Here is an 18,088-nt window from a genome sequence, read left to right as displayed (position 1 = left end):
TTGTTTAGACTAGTTATTTTGCAAAATGGAGTCCATTCTAGCAAAGTCTGCTTCTAGAGTTTTTAATTTGGCAGATCTAACCTAACTTAAATCTGAGGAAAACAGTATTGCATTACTTCTTATGAAACCTTTAACAGCATCCCATAAGACTCTAGGGTCCCCAACTGAGCCTACGTTGAATTCAAGGAATTTAGTTGGGTCAAGAATTGTGATCCATAATCCTCATTGCCTAATAATGTGGTATTAAGCGCCATCTAGCGGCGCGTTTTGATATACAACCCAAAGTAGCCTGACAGAGTATTCCCTTATGGTCTGACAATGCAATGGAATTTGTTTTCATGTTGCATAAAAGTCCTTGCTAACACCTCTGTCGTTGTCGTTGCTGTAAAGTGGCTGCCGCCCCAAAGAAAAAGAGGTCAAAAGGACTATATCAGTGTTCAGATCACGGCTGTGTTATAACGCTCATATCATTGGAGATATAATTCAGTGGTTCACCAGGAAGTAATTCTGACCTAACAGAAATTCGATATTACAAGATTTCTGTGCTGAAACAGAAATTGAAATTGTATTGATTTTCTATTAATCAAGAAAAAAATAGCTTTTAAATTTAGTTGAGATCCCCCCCTCGACGAATCGCTTTGTGTGAATGGATTTTCTCGCACAGCGAGGGGTGCCGTCAGAACATGCGCTTTGGTTTCTCCCAATTATGGTGGGTTTCTTTCTCTCTCTCGAAGGGGATAATTTGTTTTTATAATTCCTTTTTGTCCTCTTTAAGCTTGGCTAATGTTTGCCCTCATGTCATTAGGCGTGGGGTCGTGGAAGCAAACGTCTGCGTGTTTATTGTAAAGAACGCAACTCCCCGACATAATGGATCCTAAATTAAACTTGTTGAAGAGGTCTGCTTCAATGGTTCCCTTCGTTCAGGCTGCTTCTTTCTGGCCTTGACTGCCCCTCAACCAAAACATTTACAAACACGTTATTTCAGGCTTTTTTCTTTATATTAATTGACTCATAAAGGGCCGCTGTACCTGTGCATGTTTGACTTCTTTAGCAGGGCATGATAACGGGGTATATAATTCAGCAAGTTGGAGGATCATTTATTCAACCCTTATGTGAGTTGGCAAAGAAAATTGGTTTAAAATAAGCGAAAGCAAAGTATGCTAGACTTTTTATTCCAGTGGGAAAGTCGAAAGTCCATTCCCTTGTGGGTAACACTCCGACCACCAGGTGGAGCTGCGAGAAGAGAAATCATCACTAGGAAAAACAAACAGAAGGAGAAGATTCACGTTCAATGCTCAGGATCAAATAGTTGCAGGTTCATTGCAGAATGGATTTCTTTTTATCGTAAGCGGGTTCTTGAGTGCACTGTGCATTCTACCATCCCTAACCCTCAAGTTCCCGGTGATATTGCCCTCATTTTTATTTTATTTTCTTTCCTATCTGGTGCTGCGCGAAGCTTGAGTGATCGGAGAGAGAGAGAGAGAGAGAGAGAGAGAGAGAGAGAGAGAGAGAGAGAGAGAGAGAGAGAGAGAGAGAGAGAGAGAGAGAGAGAGAGAGATCCGTTTTGCCCTGTTAAGTCTTTGTTGACTTTATATAAGATTTGTTAGAAGAAGGAGAAACAATATCGCTGTGGATACGGTAAGGATGTTCATAGAAACGTACCAAGCACAAAAAAATGTTAGGTTAACCCATTCCCCGTTAACAACAGATAGCTAGGATAAGATGCTACACACAATGCTAAGTACAATTGTCCCAGGACGTACAAGTGTGTACACTAAGTGCCAGAACGTACAACGTACAACAAGTGCGTACATTAAGTGCCATCAGGGGAGAAGCCTTGAGAGGGGCCTCTGAGTTTTGGGGTCCCTTCGTCCACCGATGATGTGTTTAACGGGGGTCCCTCGGTCTAACGACATGACGAGTGAAACACGTCGAGTAAGTTAAGTTGTTAAAAAAAAAAACGCCGGTGCGAAGATGAAACATAACTATTTGTTAATGGTTCTTAGTATTCTCTATAGTAGTCTCCGTGCACACCACGACTGTTTTGGAACCAAATACGAGGGGCAGAGAGACGTCGCGGCCCACCCACGCTGACACACCCACAGCAGGGGGCTTCACCGCCGCAAGCCCCCCGCCTGTTGCGTTCACAGCAGGGTGATGGGAAAGAGGAAGAGGAGTGAAGAAGACGCAAGCGTATACGTTTACACACAGGCTGAGCCACTGTTGTACAATGCCATTGGTGGGTCTATGCATGTTCATGCTAGGTTTTGGTTTTTCGTGTAATGTTATATATATATCCATGTCTCAATATGAGAGCAGGGATTGTGAGTTAAGGTGTACCCCCTACCCCACACGGTTGGGACCGAACCGGACTGCAGAAGATCATCTCTGACTGGATGGGGTGGTGGAGGAGGTGTTTCACCAATACACAAGCACACAAGCCAAGTACAGTTGAACAAACCTGTGTGTCGTGACTCGTGAGAGAGTTGCTTGGCACTGCTTTGACACTTGGAGAATTCGTTCTCTTGCCGTCATTAAAGTGTTTTTTCCACTGTCTGGTCAGCGTTTCATCACCAGTCATTCCTGTCTACACGGCTGTGTTACTCCAAGAGTGTGTGTCTTTTGTGTTGCATGGTGTCAGGGGGCATCCTGCTCAAGGATGTCTACACGTCGACTGGATGCTGTTACATTTTCTATTTACTTTTGGTCATTTTAACCAAAGCAATTTACAGTGAATTCAGATCAATGTCATAAAGGATAGCACTCATAACAATGAGTGATATTACACAGTACATTCACACACAATCTTTGTTGAGTCATTCGCTCCTGAGCATATCAGCACATGACTGAACTCAGCTCGGGGTCTGAATGAAGTTTAACAAAGTCCTGGATCGAGGGCAACCACACACTGAACTAAACACCCATATATGGAATACTGCGGGGGCCACGCCCCCCTCAGACAAGTCCGCATTCCTGGACACAGTGAGGACTGATGATGTCATAGTGGTCACCCAGCAAGGTGCCGTAGTAATTGCCCAATGAGAAGCATGACCGCTCGAGAGGAAGGGAAGCCACGCGTCACGCGAAAACACACGGACTGCTGGTAGTGGTAGCCTACACACACACACAGACACACGCACACGACAAATCCCCCCCCACACACACGCACACACATTACGTACGTGCACACACACACACACACACACACACACACACACACACACACACTTATTACAGTGTGGGTCGAACTGGGTTTGAGAGCGTCACTTATCTACCGGAAGCGGCCACCCTTCATTTGAGCGCCATGGTTCCCATGAGCATCGCCTCTGAATGGGGATAGGCCTACTGTCCGCGGCGCGCGAGGTTAGCGCTGTTTACATTAGCGCCGCCGACGCGCGTGTCCACTGCATATTATCACGCTTTAATAATGCACCGGGGGCGTGCTCAGGGTTTATAGGTTCACATGTTGGCCCCTTATAGTACTAATCCACCACCTATACTTTTATCGTCTAACAGAATGCCCCTTCAACTGCTAAGTAGCCCCGCACAGGAATATAAACCGCATTTACAAGAAATAAGCTTTTAAAGCCTTCCCCGTCGCCATGTACCAAGGGCATGCTGGATGAGTTATCTTCCGCCTCACACCTTTCTGTTGAATTAATCTGCAGTCTGTCTTCACACCTGGAGCGGCCCAGTCGTGTTATTGTTCTCCATTGTAACTCCGAGCCTCGACAGGCTGTGAATAGCCTACTGAGTGTTAACTGGTCGTCTCCTCGCCACCGCCCGCAGCATTGATCATATCAGCCGCAGGTAGGGCCTACTTATCATAGTTTAAGGCAAGTCCTGACACAACTTCCTGCGACTAGGGAAATGTGGGCCGTGCACGATAGGCCTCCGACATGTTGACATAGCAGCAGGAAGAGATAGAGGACCGCAGAAGTGTACAGAAGCTATCATGATCCAGCTGTTGTGACTCCCTGGGGAACTGCGTTGCGGTTTAATGTCCAATCTAAGGCTTATTCTACGTTTAAATCCAAGGGCGGGGTAGCCATAATAGTTTTTTTTTCCACCCTACTCAAATACCTTGACATCCATCCAACTGTATCAGCGCCTGTGGCTAAAAATACCCAACTTTTGATGCGGTTAGGCCTATCTTGAGGTAGCCTATCTGGGGATTGTGTTAAATTGTATTTAATTGGCGCGAAAAAAAGTATTTCCAAATATTCTCAATAATCACCATGTCAACGTTGTTCGTGTATTTGTTTTTTTTAGAGTCAACCGCTTCTGTGCAGAGTTCAACGGGTACTCGACTTGCTAAGATCCAAGGGATTGGACGTACAGTGGGCAGGGCCTCGCTCCGCGACCAACCAATCGCCGATCTGAACGCCCTGCAGGCGTGTACCTGTTGCCGTTGGTAACGGCGAAAGGTACCCGCCCCCTGGACGTTCGAATCCTGTGATCATCCTGTCTAATGCGTGACATCACTTTCCCAAACTCTCGCCCTTGGAAGTTTGTCCATATATGGTAGAGCGCTCACTATGTGCCGGGGCTATCCCGTGTCTGCATCTTTCCCTTCTCTGCCCTGGTGTGTGTGTGTGTGTGTGTGTGTGTGTGTGTGTGTGTGTGTGTGTGTGTGTGTGTGTGTGTGTGTGTGTGTGTGTGTGTGTGTGTGTCACACAGAGAGAAATGAGAGGAAAAGAGAGTGAGGAGCGAGAGAGAGAGAGAGAGAGAGAGAGAGAGAGAGAGAGAGAGAGAGAGAGAGAGAGAGAGAGAGAGAGAGAGAGAGAGAGAGAGAGAGAGAGAGAGAGAGAGAGAGAGAGAGAGGGAGGGGGAGAGGGAGAGAGAAGAGAAATATGTGGGTATACCATAGAAGGCAGAGGGGGAGAGATCGCCAGCCCAGCAAACGCTGCTGCTGATGACTCGAACCTTAACTTCCAGAACATCCTGGAATGATGTCTACACTTCAGAAATATCCATAAACTGGTCCATCACCAACACCAGGATAGCCTGCTAATTAACAGTTATCTACAAATATCAGGCGGCCTCCAAACCCTTGCACACAGGCAGCATGTCGTCACTCCGCTGATGTGACTTTTTCTTTAATTGCGCATAGCACAACTAGTAATACTTTTCATCTATTTTTAACTCTTTTTTTTCCCCGTTGACCAGACCGGCTTTCACCACCCACCCGAGGGTGTTGAATGGTTGGGTTGTAAAAGCTGCATTTTATTCTTGATATTCAATAAATTCCCCCAAACACGCACCCAATCAAACTATCGATGTCTGGGCGGGCCGACCTATACGCTCAACCTACGTTAATAAGCCCGGTCGCTGACAGCCCAGCGGGCCAATGAATCTCGAGAGAGGCGGGTATTGTGGCTCCCACGCAGCCAATCAACGCGCCGCGTCCGCTATTGGTTTAATTTTCTTTGAAGCAAAGTTTTTGCGTTCGTCGCTCACCGCTCGCCAGACCTGCCTACACGGACTGGGTGGCGGTGGACTCCCGCAGAAAAAAACGGGCAGGATTAAAAAAGCGGGGCAGGGGAGTGCAGGAGCTCTTGAGGGAGCCGAGCGGAGAGAGCTAGTAGCAGGGGAGCGGTGAAGAGAAGGCAGCAGGACGTCGCGGTGTGTTAGCCTGGAGGTTGGACCGTTCATTTCATCCACACACTTTGAGTCTGCGTCGGAGGGAGAAGTGCGGTGCTCGAGCGCCTCGCGTCGTGAAGCCTGTCACCGCCTCGCGAGGAGGACCGGCTACTACAGAACTGAGATTGGGAGACGGGGAGAGGGAACTCACACACACGTACACACACACGTCCGTTTCGTAGAAGCACGGAAAACACGGCGACATGGACCCATATGACGATGACGATGACCAGGTGTACATGCAACAGGAGGACAGCTGGGACCGGGACCTGCTGCTGGACCCGGCCTGGGAGAAGCAGCAGAGAAAGGTGAGGGGTGGAGGAGCTTAGAGGGTGTGTTGAAGGTGTGTGCACTGCGTTCGTGTGTGTGTGTGTGTATGTATTTGTTAGCCGCTGGCGCCTATTATAACGCAGTAGTCTGCACTGTGCCGGGCCACGGGTCGGGCTTCTGTCGGAGCCGCCGGAGACCCAGCTGGACTGTAGTGTGGACTAATGAACACATAACGGGCCGGCTAACAACGACCCGGCGCTGTTATGAAACCTCTGCGTTGCTGTGTCTTAATATCTGGGTTGTTAGGCTTGGTTGGGTGCTACCTAATGGAGGTAGGCTGCATTCATCAAAGCATGCCTCGAAAACTTTACCGCCTCGGTGAAGCTGAGGCAGCATCAGTGGCCCGCAGTGTTGGAACAGACACTCACTGAGCCAATAAGAAAATCCCGTTTGGGAAGATCCCGCGGCCGGCGGCAGATACTGGCTGATCCTCGTCTCTGGTGGGACGGGGGCTTGAGATAGTGGGGCGGGGGGGGGGGGGGGGGGGGGGGTATAGGCAATTACATCGGGACAGTACGCCCACTTATCCAGCGCAACAGATGTCCGCCACGCGCTTGACTGCGTCCCCGTCTGGGTCCCCTCGTAGCGCTCGCCCCCCCCCCTCCTCCTGTCACCCGACGTAAGGCGACGTGGATTAAAAGCCACGCGCGTGTTGCCCCAAAGTATCTATTGTCGTTGTGTTGTGTCGGATCCGGGTGGCCAAGTCGTGATAGCCTCCCTTTCAGTCCCATACCGTGAAATGTTACATGCTGTGTTATTTTACGTTACGTTATGTTATGGGGCTTTTATAGGCATTTAATGCGTTGCCCCCCTGTCAAATCACCCCGGGGCAGGGAGAAAAAGGCGGTCGTGTGTGTATGTCAGAACTCTCCGAGTGACGTACTGGCTGCTGAGAATACCGATGTGTTGATTTTAAGAATGAGTGTTACATTTTTCTACCCGCTTGTTTCCCAGACTTTACTGCGTGCGCCTTTTGAGGGGAAAAGGGGGGGAGCGGAGGAAGGCGGTGGGATCCCAGTAACCCGGCCTGTGGTTTGGGCTGGGCTTGCGAGGCAGCCAGCCTGCCCAAAAATGGTCATATTCGGCCCCTCTCGGCTGCAGTTGGAAAACTTTCTCCCCTACTTGTCTTTTTTGTGCTTTGAAAGCGCTCCGGTTTCTGGTTTCTGTAATTATGTCATCGCTAGGCTGAGCTGCTGCTGCTCCTGCTGCTACCGGGAGGAGGGAGGGTTTAAAGGTGGAGGAGGAAGGCGAGGGACCAGGCGGTGACGCCGATAGAAACCCGCTATAATATAGGAAGCATCCGCCACTAACCAGCATCAAATGTATAGACTAGCTTCCTTGATAGTTTGGATAGAGTTCGAGACTTTAAAGTGAAGTCTGTTTGAGGTGACCTGGATCATGTCAGAGTTGGACTGTTTATTACCTGTGTGTTAGAAAACTGTGTGATGATGCTGTCCAGAGACAGTAAGCTAGTTGGCTAGTTTGAGGTTGGATATTTTGAGTAGGACAGCCATTCGAAACAGGAATGCACTTCTGACACACGTATACACACACAAACATGCACATACACAGTGATACACACACACACACACACACACACACACACACACACACACACACACACACACACACACACACACACACACACAGAGAGACAGAGAGACAGAAAGAGGCATAGGATGATAAAGGCGTCCCAGTCTCTCTCATGGACACGAGGAGGTCTGCAGAAGAAGCCTGTGAATACTTTACCTATGATACAAGTCATAACCTGACCTCCAGCATAAAGACGCTTATCTTACCATCAGGCTCTTTAGCCAGGTGTCTCTGCCTCGCTCTCCTCCTCTCTCTCACTTCCCCGTCTCTCTCCTTCTGTCTCGGTCTCTCTCTCCTTCTGTCTTGGTCTCTCGGTCTCTCTCTCCTTCTGTCTTGGTCTCTCTCTCTCTCTCTCTCTCTCTCTCTCTCTCTCTCTCTCTCTCTCTCTCTCTCTCTCTCTCTCTCTCTCTCTCTCTCTCTCTCTCTCTCTCTCTCTCTCTCTCTCTCTCTCTCTCTCTCTCTCTCTCTCTCTCTCTCTCTCTCTCTCCTGCTGTGTCTACTAATGGTGTCGTGTCTGAGAAGGTGCTTGGGGCGGTGCGGTGAACAGGAAGGTGGAGTGCAGGTGATAGCCACCCGCTAGCCCTAATTTGTCCAGGCATGCCCTTATAAGGAAATTAGATGGATTTCTGATTGGCCTCTGCCCGTAAATCACTCCTCCCCCACCTCTTCCCTGCCACACACACGTACGCACAAGCACTCACACACACTATCACGCCCTCCCATACCCATCCTGCTACACAAACACACACATCCGACACACATTCGACTGATACACACACACACACACACACACACACACACACACACATTTGACACACACACACACACCGACACCCACACACAGACAGACATTCAATACACACTTTCAACACACACACAAAGACACACACCCACACACAAACAGATTCGACACATACACACAAACAAATTCCATGCACACACACACACATTCCTCACACACACATAAACACACATTCGACACACACACACAAACATTTGACACACACACATTACACACACACACACACACACACACACACACACACACACACACACACACATTACACACACACACATTCGACACACACACATTCGACACACACACACATTCGACACAGACACACACACACACACACCCTCATTCCTGTAGACAATCCGTACCAGTCAGGGCATAGTAATAGTTAAGCAATTTCCTATTCCACTAAACTGAGCCTTGTGAACCAGAGTTGCTGATTTGATCTCTCCTTGTGGTAGATCCAGCAGAATACAGCAGACATTCTCAAACATAATTTGGACCCTGATGGCAGCCTGAAAAATGTTTACAGCGTAATAAAAGTACTAAGACAAGTATCAACTTTAGCAAACCATCGCCATATCAGTTCAACTGCATGAATTGCGTTTTGTGCGTTTTTATCGGTGTAGTGATGTGTAACTGCACAGAGAGTAACACGCCGAGTCAGGCTGGGCATAAGAGATGCCGGGAAAGGTTTGCAAAGCAGAATGTTAGCGATGGTGAATCACTGCATGGTGTGGTGCTCAGTGAATCCACGTTTCCAGGTGGGGCTCAGTGAATCCACGTTTCCAGGCGTTGGGCTCAGTGAATCCACGTTTCCAGGTGTGGGGCTCAGTGAATCCACGTTTCCAGGTGTGGGGCTCAGTGCATCCACGTTTCCAGGTGGGGCTCAGTGAATCCACGTTTCCAGATGTGGGGCTCAGTGAATCCACGTTTCCAGGTGGGGCTCAGTGAATCCACGTTTCCAGGTGTGGGGCTCAGTGAATCCACGTTTCCAGGTGTTGTGGTCAGTGAATCCACGTTTCCAGGCGTGGGGCTCAGTGAATCCACGTTTCCAGGTGTGGTGCTCAGTGAATCCAGGTTTCCAGGTGTGGGGCTCAGTGAATCCACGTTTTCAGGCGTTGTGGTCAGTGAATCCACGTTTCCAGGCCTGCCGTGGGGCTCAGTGAATCCGCGTTTCCAGGCGTGGTGCACTCAGTGAATTCAGGTTTCCAGGACTGGCATGGTGCTCCGTTAATACACGTTTCCAGGACTGGCACAGTGCTCAGTGAATCCACGTTTTCACATTTCCAGGCCTGGGGTGATGCTCAGTGAATCCATGTTTCCAGGCCTGGTGTGGTGCTCAGTGAAGCCTGTTTCCAGGCCTGGTGTGGTGCTCAGTGAAGCCTGTAGTGTCAGTGAATCCACGTTTCCAGGCCTGCCGTGGGGCTCAGTGAATCCGCGTTTCCAGGCGTGGTGCACTCAGTGAATTCAGGTTTCCAGGACTGGCATGGTGCTCCGTTAATACACGTTTCCAGGACTGGCACAGTGCTCAGTGAATCCACGTTTTCACATTTCCAGGCCTGGGGTGATGCTCAGTGAATCCATGTTCCCAGGCCTGGTGTGGTGCTCTATGAAGCCTGTTTCCAGGCCTGGTGTGGTGCTCAGTGAAGCCTGTTTCCAGGCCTGGTGTGGTGCTCAGTGAAGCCTGTTTCCAGGCCTGGTGTGGTGCTCTATGAAGCCTGTTTCCAGGCCTGGTGTGGTGCTCAGTGAAGCCTGTTTCCAGGCCTGGTGTGGTGCTCAGTGAAGCCTGTTTCCAGGCCTGGTGTGATGCTCACTCAGTGAATTCACATTTCACATTTCACATTTCAGCGGAACCAGCTCGTTATGTGACAGAAATGGGGAAGCTTGTCTCAAGCTGTAGTGAGTAATCAGTGAAGTTGTCACCGTTCACCACCTAACCTCAACAGCTCTCTTGCACCATCAGGGGTGGAGGAGCTGGTTGCTACTGGCAGCATAACACATTATATAGCCTGGAATCGCAGGACCAATTTGCATATGTGTGTTAGTCTGGAACCTCTGAGTTTGTCATCGATTTCCAAGGCCGTAAGGTGCAGAAGAAGCGTCTAGACGCTATTGGATAGACCTTAAACCAATCAGAGCATCGAAAGATCGGACAAATTGGCGGCATCCATCTTGGATGTTTATGAACATTTCTTAGCGGCGCTCCAATTGGGCGTTGTGTTAAACCAGCCCCATATTGGATCAACCGTTGTGAATGGTCTGACCCGGGCCAATGAAACACAAACAAATAGTAAACTTATACTTATGACGTAAAGTTATAGTATGTAAAACCATAGTACACAATGGCATACAATTTACCTACTCAAAGAATGTAACACCTAAGGCTAACGCTAGCTTCTATTCTGATGCTAGCTGAACACAAAGGCAAGCATCAGCTTTGGGATTAGAACTCAGAAACAGAGTTCTGCTGTTCTGTTCCTTATTCTCAACTCTTTGATTTGGTTTCAGTTGGTATTTCCCTGACTGAGTGTTTTCCAAGCAAGAGTGAGTTAATAATAATCTCACTCCCACCTGGTAACAATTTCCTCTTAAATACTACTAAAACCTACTCCTGCTCACACCATCTATCACAAAGTTAATTTCGGTATTATGGCAAAAGGGGAAATTAAGTTGAGTAATGATACACATAGTGTAAGACCGGGGGTTCAACTGGTTTATGTGCGACCGGATAATGACTCAAATGCAACACTGAGCCAACTGTAAATGACCAACACCTTGTTTTAGTTCTGCCTGGAAGGCTACGCAGTACACCGTGATTTGCAGATTTACACAACAGCAGCAATTTGCTAAATTGCATAATGGCCCACAATAGGATCACGTTAAAGAGTGCAATGGACAGAAAACGCGTTGTCATCAGATTCTTGCACTCCCATGATGCACCCTGGTGCTCTTGGTGGCCAATGAAGAAGGATGGCCGTGGCATATAAAATAAAAAGAGGAGCGAATTCCCGTTCCACTGCCAAGGATTTTGGCAAGCTGCTCTTATGCTGAACGAAGACATTGTGCGCTGAAGAGTCTGTTCTGCCCCCTACATTAAACATGAGTATAAATGGAAATGTGTGTGTCTGTATCCAGCCGACTGCGTCTCATGTGATGGGATGACTCTGGCTCTGATAAGAACGCTCTTTGGTTTTGACCGTCTTAGAAGTAGAATATCCGCCCTCCCTTAGTGGTTTCCACGCTGAGTGTATGTTCTCTAGACATACCCTGTGCAGCTCCATCTAAACCGATTTCCTCAAACCACTTCAATGCTTCCAATGGCCAGGCAGGGCTGGGCAAATACAATCAGCCGCAGCCTCGTCTCCTTCCACCAGCAACCGACCATGCGCCCTTGGGCAGTGGAGGAGGGGAACCGCAGACCACGTCTTCCCCCGGTGGAGCTGCGCTCAGCGATAGGCCCTGAGAAGGCCCCTTGCGAAGTTGGCACAAACCCATTCGATGTGGGGCCTCTCCGGCATCATTAACATGAGCGTATGAACCGCGTCTTGACCTTTTTTTTTTCTCCCGAACTCGGAGGCAGTTGGAAGAAAACGTCAAACTGCCAACTGCTCAACACCGACAGTTTGTCTTCCGTCTGCTGCTCTCGTCCCGCGGAACTTGTGGACGGTTACACGCGAGGAAGTGGCGTGTCTCAGCGATAAGTCTGGCGTTTCTTTGCCTCCCTGCCTGTTTCGGCCCCAGTATCATGGATAATGGCCGCCTTATTTTAAACCATGTGTCAGCTTGATACGCAAGTAATTTCAGAATCAACCCATTTTGCGCCATCACGTGGTAGTGGTCGTGTCAACCTACTTGCCAAGTCATCTACCTACCTGGGTAGGTCAACCGACCGGGTTTACCAGGTCAACCGGTACAACCCACTGGGTAGGCTGACACTGCAGTAGGTTGATCTATCCATCAGTCATCTGATTGGACACTTGTGATGTCACAAATGTGTAGAATTTGTCATAGTCAGAATGAAGGGGCTTTCCTTCAGGCCCACTGCTCTCTCTTCGCCCCTTGTTTGCTATGACTAATGGGCTTCAACTGTCGACACCCGACTCAAGGCCCGGGGGCAGCCCTCTCAGCCAATCAGGGCAAGGCCCCATGCACGTATCCCATGTCATGATCTCTATTGAGGAAGATGGACGAGGAAGAGAGACTGCATGACTAGGTCTTCATCAGCATGGCCTGCTGGTGTCGCATCGCTGCAGAAAACACAAGTATTTGGTCTGCTTGTTTTCTGCTGCTGCTGCTCCTTAGTGTTCTGTCTCCCCCCCACTTCTCCTCCTCCTCCTCCTCATCCCCCCTGCTCTCTCCTCAGCACCGCGCCATCAGCATCAGTTCTTCGGGGCTGGAGACACGGAGAGATTGGGTGCTGAGCGCTGGAGGCTGGCTTCATTTTCATTTAGACAAACTGTTGTACCCTGCCCCCCTCCCCCTGCCTCCCGCTAGCAGAGAAGAAGTGTTAGTCCCGCACTTTGCTCCATCCAGAACGCCTCCCACGCCCGTCTTGAGCCCAAAACACACGGCCACACACGGTCGGGATGGAGCCATAATAAACTATTTGGGTTTTCGCATACGTAGTGGAAGCCTAGTGGCGCCTTAAAAACAATAGCATTCTGTTACTGTTTCGGGGTGCGATTCAAATATATGTGCTTTGGCCTTTTTAAACATTCACTAAGTAATAAACCTTTACGGACGGCTCGATAAATCCTCTGATCTAAGCGGTGTGTCTCGTTGAGGCTGCCGGTTGGATTCCGATCTGCACTGCCTTGCTCACAGGTCCATCCCACTTCCCGGCCCGTCTCCACGTCCCGTCCTCTGCTCTAAACCTGGTGTTGTGGCGGGGCCCGCGGCGGCCACAACACCTCGGTGTGGCGAGGCCCGCGGCGGCCACAACACCTCGGTGTGGCGAGGCCTGCGGCGGCCACAACCCCTCGGTGTGGCGAGGCCGGCGGGCAACCACAACACGGCGGTGCAGAGTGTTCCAGGCGGCCACCTCCCCTTTGTTGCGGCTGAAAGCCGAGCAGGGGTAAACACGCTGCCAGGGGTGACCCGTCGAGTAATTAGGCGATTCATCTCGTTATCTGCAGCGCTGCGGTCAGCAAAACCCTGTACACGCCAGCCTGGACCTCCCTCTCTCACACACAATCTCTCTCTCTCTGTCTCGCTGTCTCGTCCGTCTGTCTATCTATTCAGCTACCTATCCACAGTACTTTGTCTGTCTGTCTGTCTGTCTGTCTGTCTGTCTGTCTGTCTGTCTGTCTGTCTGTCTGTCTGTCTGTCTGTCTGTCTATTCATCTTTCTACCCACAGTGTCTTTCTGTCTGTCCTTCTGTCTGTCTATTCATCTACCTATCCACAGTATCTATTTCCGTCTGTCTACATTCATCCACCAATCCCCAGTATCTCTCTGTCTATTTGTCTATCTATCCACAGTTTCTCTGTCTGTCTGCATGTATGTCTATATAGGTACATTTTCTATCTATATCTATTTGCCAACCTATCTTTTCATCTATCTGTGCACAGTATCCATCTATGTCAGCTGTTTCTATCCATATATCCACCTACAGTATCCGTCTATCTGGCGGCCTGCTAGACAGATGATCTACAGTAGCTATCGGTCTGTCCTGCCTGTTCTTTTATTTAACGTACGACTTCTACATGAACTCCTACACGCATACATAATGCATGTCCCGAGCGCCATTACTCAATTACTCCCTCCTGGGCTCGCTTGGCTCCGCCCCGCGGTCCTGGATCACAGCTAGGCTCCGCCTTCATGTCCTGGATCACAGCTTGGCCCCGCCCCCTGCCTCCCTTAGGGGACTTGTCCTTCATGGTGATTTGTAGTTTTTAAATCCTTTTCCTCGGTGGACCACAAATACCTCCATTTCTAGACGGTTGCGTTACGAAGGAAGCATTTCCTTCCGTGTCGTCTGCGAGGGAAACGTCAGTCACAGCCGCTTCGTCTGCCCTGGGAATTAAAACAACCTCAATGTTTTTGCGCAGTTGACTCCTGAACTTCGCTAGACGCAGATCCCACGTGATGATACGGCTGTTTTGTCTGTGATCCGGTCCGCTCGCACCGGACGCATGCTCGCTGTGCGGCTGCTGTTCTCACGTTCCGCTCCCAACATCTGGGCCTCACACCAGGGCCTGTTTTCACAGCCTGCTAGAGCGGCTCTTTTTATAGGGCAGGGGCACCGGCAAGAACCGCTTCGTTCTCACAAGCGTTCGACTCCCGGGCCCCGCCGTCCCGGGGAGAGCGGAGTGGACGTTTAATTTCTTTGCCCAAATCAAACAAACAGCGTTCCCGGGGTCTCGGCAGCGCCCGGGGGAACGTGTATCCCGCGGCAACGGCAGCTTGTGCCGACCCTATCGCTGCGCTGGGAATTCCAGCGTGGAATTAGGGGTCACGACATCACTTCCTGTCAGGAGAACACGGGGGGGGGGGGGGGGGGAAGGGGGTGCTGTAGTATCCGTCTGGAACCCGTCGAGAAACGGAACCTCAGACCACGCCGTCACATGTCTCCACTTGGGGGGGCCTGGGCTCATCGGCCCTGGGCTAATACTGTTAATCAAACCGCAGCAAACCACACGCATTCCTCTGCATGGGCACAGACATCTTTGTACCAGTGAGTACAGTCATGGTTGTATCCATGAGTAAAGACATGGTTGTACCCATGGATACAGACATCGCTGTACCCGTGCGATTCAGACGTCAATCACGACGACGACAAAACAACGACAAACTCTCGACACTCAGAAGTCTACTTTGTTGCTGTTTGTCTTTCTTTGTTTTGATAGTGTTGTTATTTACTCACCACTGTTGGCAGGCAAATATCTATTTTTTGCAGGCTTTTCTTGTAGAGGGAGATAGACCGGAAGGTCTCGGAGAGGGAGGGGAAGACATAGGACCACGGGCAGGAATCGAACCGTGGTTGCTGCGGTAAGGACTGAGCCTCAATGGTACGCGCTATACGGGGACGCCCCAACAACACAACCCCAACTACAACTCGCTGTAAGGGAAGTCGACGTTTTTTTAATGTTTTCGTTTTCTGCCGCCCGGGGCAACGCATGTGGGCGTGGTCGCGGCTACACGCGGCCCGTGCTGCCCGCATGCCCCGCCGTGCACGCCGCACGCACGGGTGCAGCAGCAGCAATAGTGGCAGCAGCTGCGGCGCGTCTTGGCGCTAGCTACCTAGAGGAGGAGGAGGAGGAGGAGGAGGAGGAGGGAGTCGTCTTTGAGTAAACAGACACCGAGGCAACGCCGGCGTCGGCCACACCTTCCATTCTGTAGGTCAGGTGGGGGGGTGGGGGGGGGGACGCAGGTGAGGACGGGGGGGCGGGTGCGAGAGGAGATGCCGGAGAACAAGGGAGTCCTTTGAGGTCTGAGCACAAAGGAAGCATGTCGGGTGGCCCGTCCTTTGTCGCGTTGTCAGTTCCCAGTGAATAATTTATCATCGCCCACCAAGATGGCCGCCGGGCTTATCAGATGGCCAACTGATATTTCCATTTCGGTTGCCAGACCCTCCCCCCCCCAACCCCCCCCTCCCCTCGCTCCCACCCACCAGACCGCCCCCGACTCCTTTGAAACTCATCCTCATGCTTTCTGGATCTGGTTTTCATCCTGGCTGTGCCATTCCAAACAGGCCGGAATAAGAGCTTTTATTTTGAAAAGCCAACACGGAGCACCCAGCAACACCGTTGCATAACCCAACAATAATAATGTGGTTTTTTTTACTTTTATTTGTGTATTTATCCTGTTCTCTAATTGGTCATTTTGTTCTCCACTGTGTATCTGCCTCCAGCTCAGCCCCCTTGTAATACGCTTTTATTGTGGTGGTGAGTGGGTGTTAACTGCTTGAAGAATGTTGTCTTTTCACTTTGCTTCCCTAGACTGTGGTTTTTATCTCCTCTCTTATCCTCTGGCATATTCAAAAGCATTTTTGGGCAGATTAATGTGTCAAGAAGCAGTATTTCTGAATATCGGTCAGCTACGCTTTGGCTAGCTGTGCGCTCGCTCTGATTGGCTCAATCGATAACGTCCCCAAATTTGAAATGTCTTTCAAAACGCACAACGACTCTGAATGTCCCTAAACACCCATAATGCTCGGCAACACAGAGCTGCCATCACCACAACAACAACAATCAATAGTGAAACGACCCAGTTGATCGGATCTCTATGACGGTACAGATCAATACGTTGTGTTGACCGTACGCACGTTGGACAGGCGGTCATGCTCCCAGAGGGACCGGTCGTTACGCTACATCGCCCAACTTCCTCTTTTTTTTCTAAACTGGAACGAGTATCGATCGTCTGGAAGTGAAATCAGTATCTGATCTGTTATTGATCGATCGGTTCAGAGAGAGAGAGAGAGAGAGAGAGAGAGAGAGAGAGAGAGAGAGAGAGAGAGAGAGAGAGAGAGAGAGAGAGAGAGAGAGAGAGAGAGAGAGAGAGAGAGAGAGAGAGAGAGAGAGAGAGAGAGAGAGAGAGAGAGAGAGAGAGAGATGCTGTTTGGGATGTTTGTTACCTGACTGATAGCTTGGTGACTGGTTTGTTTGCTGACTTACATCATGGTGACTGCTTTGTTTACTGAATGATGTCACTGTGGTTGGCTGGTTACCTGAGTGATATCATTGTGTTGTGGCTGGTTTGTTTACTGACTGATGTCACTGTGGTTGGCTGGTTACCTGACTGATATCATTGTGTGGAGCCTGGTTTGTTTACTGACTGATATCACTGTGGTTGGCTGCTTACCTGACTGATATCATTGTGGAGACTGGTTTGTTTACTGACTGATATCATTGTGTGGAGCCTGGTTTGTTTACTGACTGATATCGCTGTGGTTGGCTGGTTACCAGACTGATATCCAGATGACTGGTTGGTTACGGACTGATATCATTGTGGGGGGACTGGTCACCTGACTGATATCCATTCACAGTGTTAGTTCTGTTGAACAGCAGCAGGTGCTCAAAGCGGCTCACCTTACAGGCTGGCCCGGGTCACATGACCTCCGGCAAGGCACTCGAGTCTCAAGGGCTGCCTCTGCCTAATTGATGATGGTCAACACTCAGCCTAGGACAGAGAGAGAGAGAGAAAGATGGAGAGAGGCTGGAAGGAAGTAGAGAACAAGGGAGGGAGGTAAGGACTGGAGGGAGAGATATGGGGTGAGAGAAGGAGATGAATGAAGAGCGATATGGGGGAAGAGTCAGAGAGAAACAAAGATGAGAGAGATATGGTGCGAGAAACAGAGCGAAATGGAGAGAGGTATGGGATGAAGGGAGGGGGAGAGAGGTACGCTTTGATGAGAGCTGAGGGAGGATTAGCACCACGTTTTCTTCAGCCCTGCAAGCTAACGTTCGGAAAAACACGCTGTTGACGACCTGTCACGGATGGTGGTCCTGTGTTCCGCTATTGGCCCGTTCAAACAGGGCTCATCCCTGATTGGCTGCCGGGAACCAACAGCTTCCCAGACAACCCGTTCCCACTAGTGCTACTGCAGCTAATCATCCTAGCCAGAAGAAGTCTCGTGTGGAGAACACAGGGTAATTATTTTAAACGATCTCGTGTGTGAAACGACCGGAGACAACAGACTGAGAACCGCAGACTGGGAACCAACAGACTGGGAACCACAGACTCTCACCAGGCGAGGGATGTGGCGGGAGAGGGGATGTTTGTGTG

The 18,088-nt window shown here is 50.0% G+C and overlaps 1 protein-coding gene across 3 annotated transcripts in view; it reads left to right on the top strand.

The window, feature by feature from the left end:
- The first annotated feature begins 5,444 nt into the window (after positions 1 to 5,444).
- Positions 5,445 to 18,088, top strand: part of actn1 (actinin, alpha 1) — a 60,098-nt gene continuing 47,454 nt past the window's right edge. For all 3 annotated transcript variants that reach the window (XM_030356031.1, XM_030356030.1, XM_030356029.1), the window contains exon 1: positions 5,445 to 5,951. In XM_030356031.1, the coding sequence (XP_030211891.1) occupies positions 5,847 to 5,951 (105 nt within the window). In that variant the 5' untranslated portion in view covers positions 5,445 to 5,846. The remainder of the gene's footprint in view (positions 5,952 to 18,088) is intronic.

This window comes from Gadus morhua, chromosome 5 (genome assembly GCF_902167405.1).
Source record: "Gadus morhua chromosome 5, gadMor3.0, whole genome shotgun sequence".
Taxonomy (NCBI): domain Eukaryota; kingdom Metazoa; phylum Chordata; class Actinopteri; order Gadiformes; family Gadidae; genus Gadus; species Gadus morhua.
Note: the sequence above shows the minus strand (reverse complement) of the source record. Positions and strands in the feature narration are given on the sequence as shown.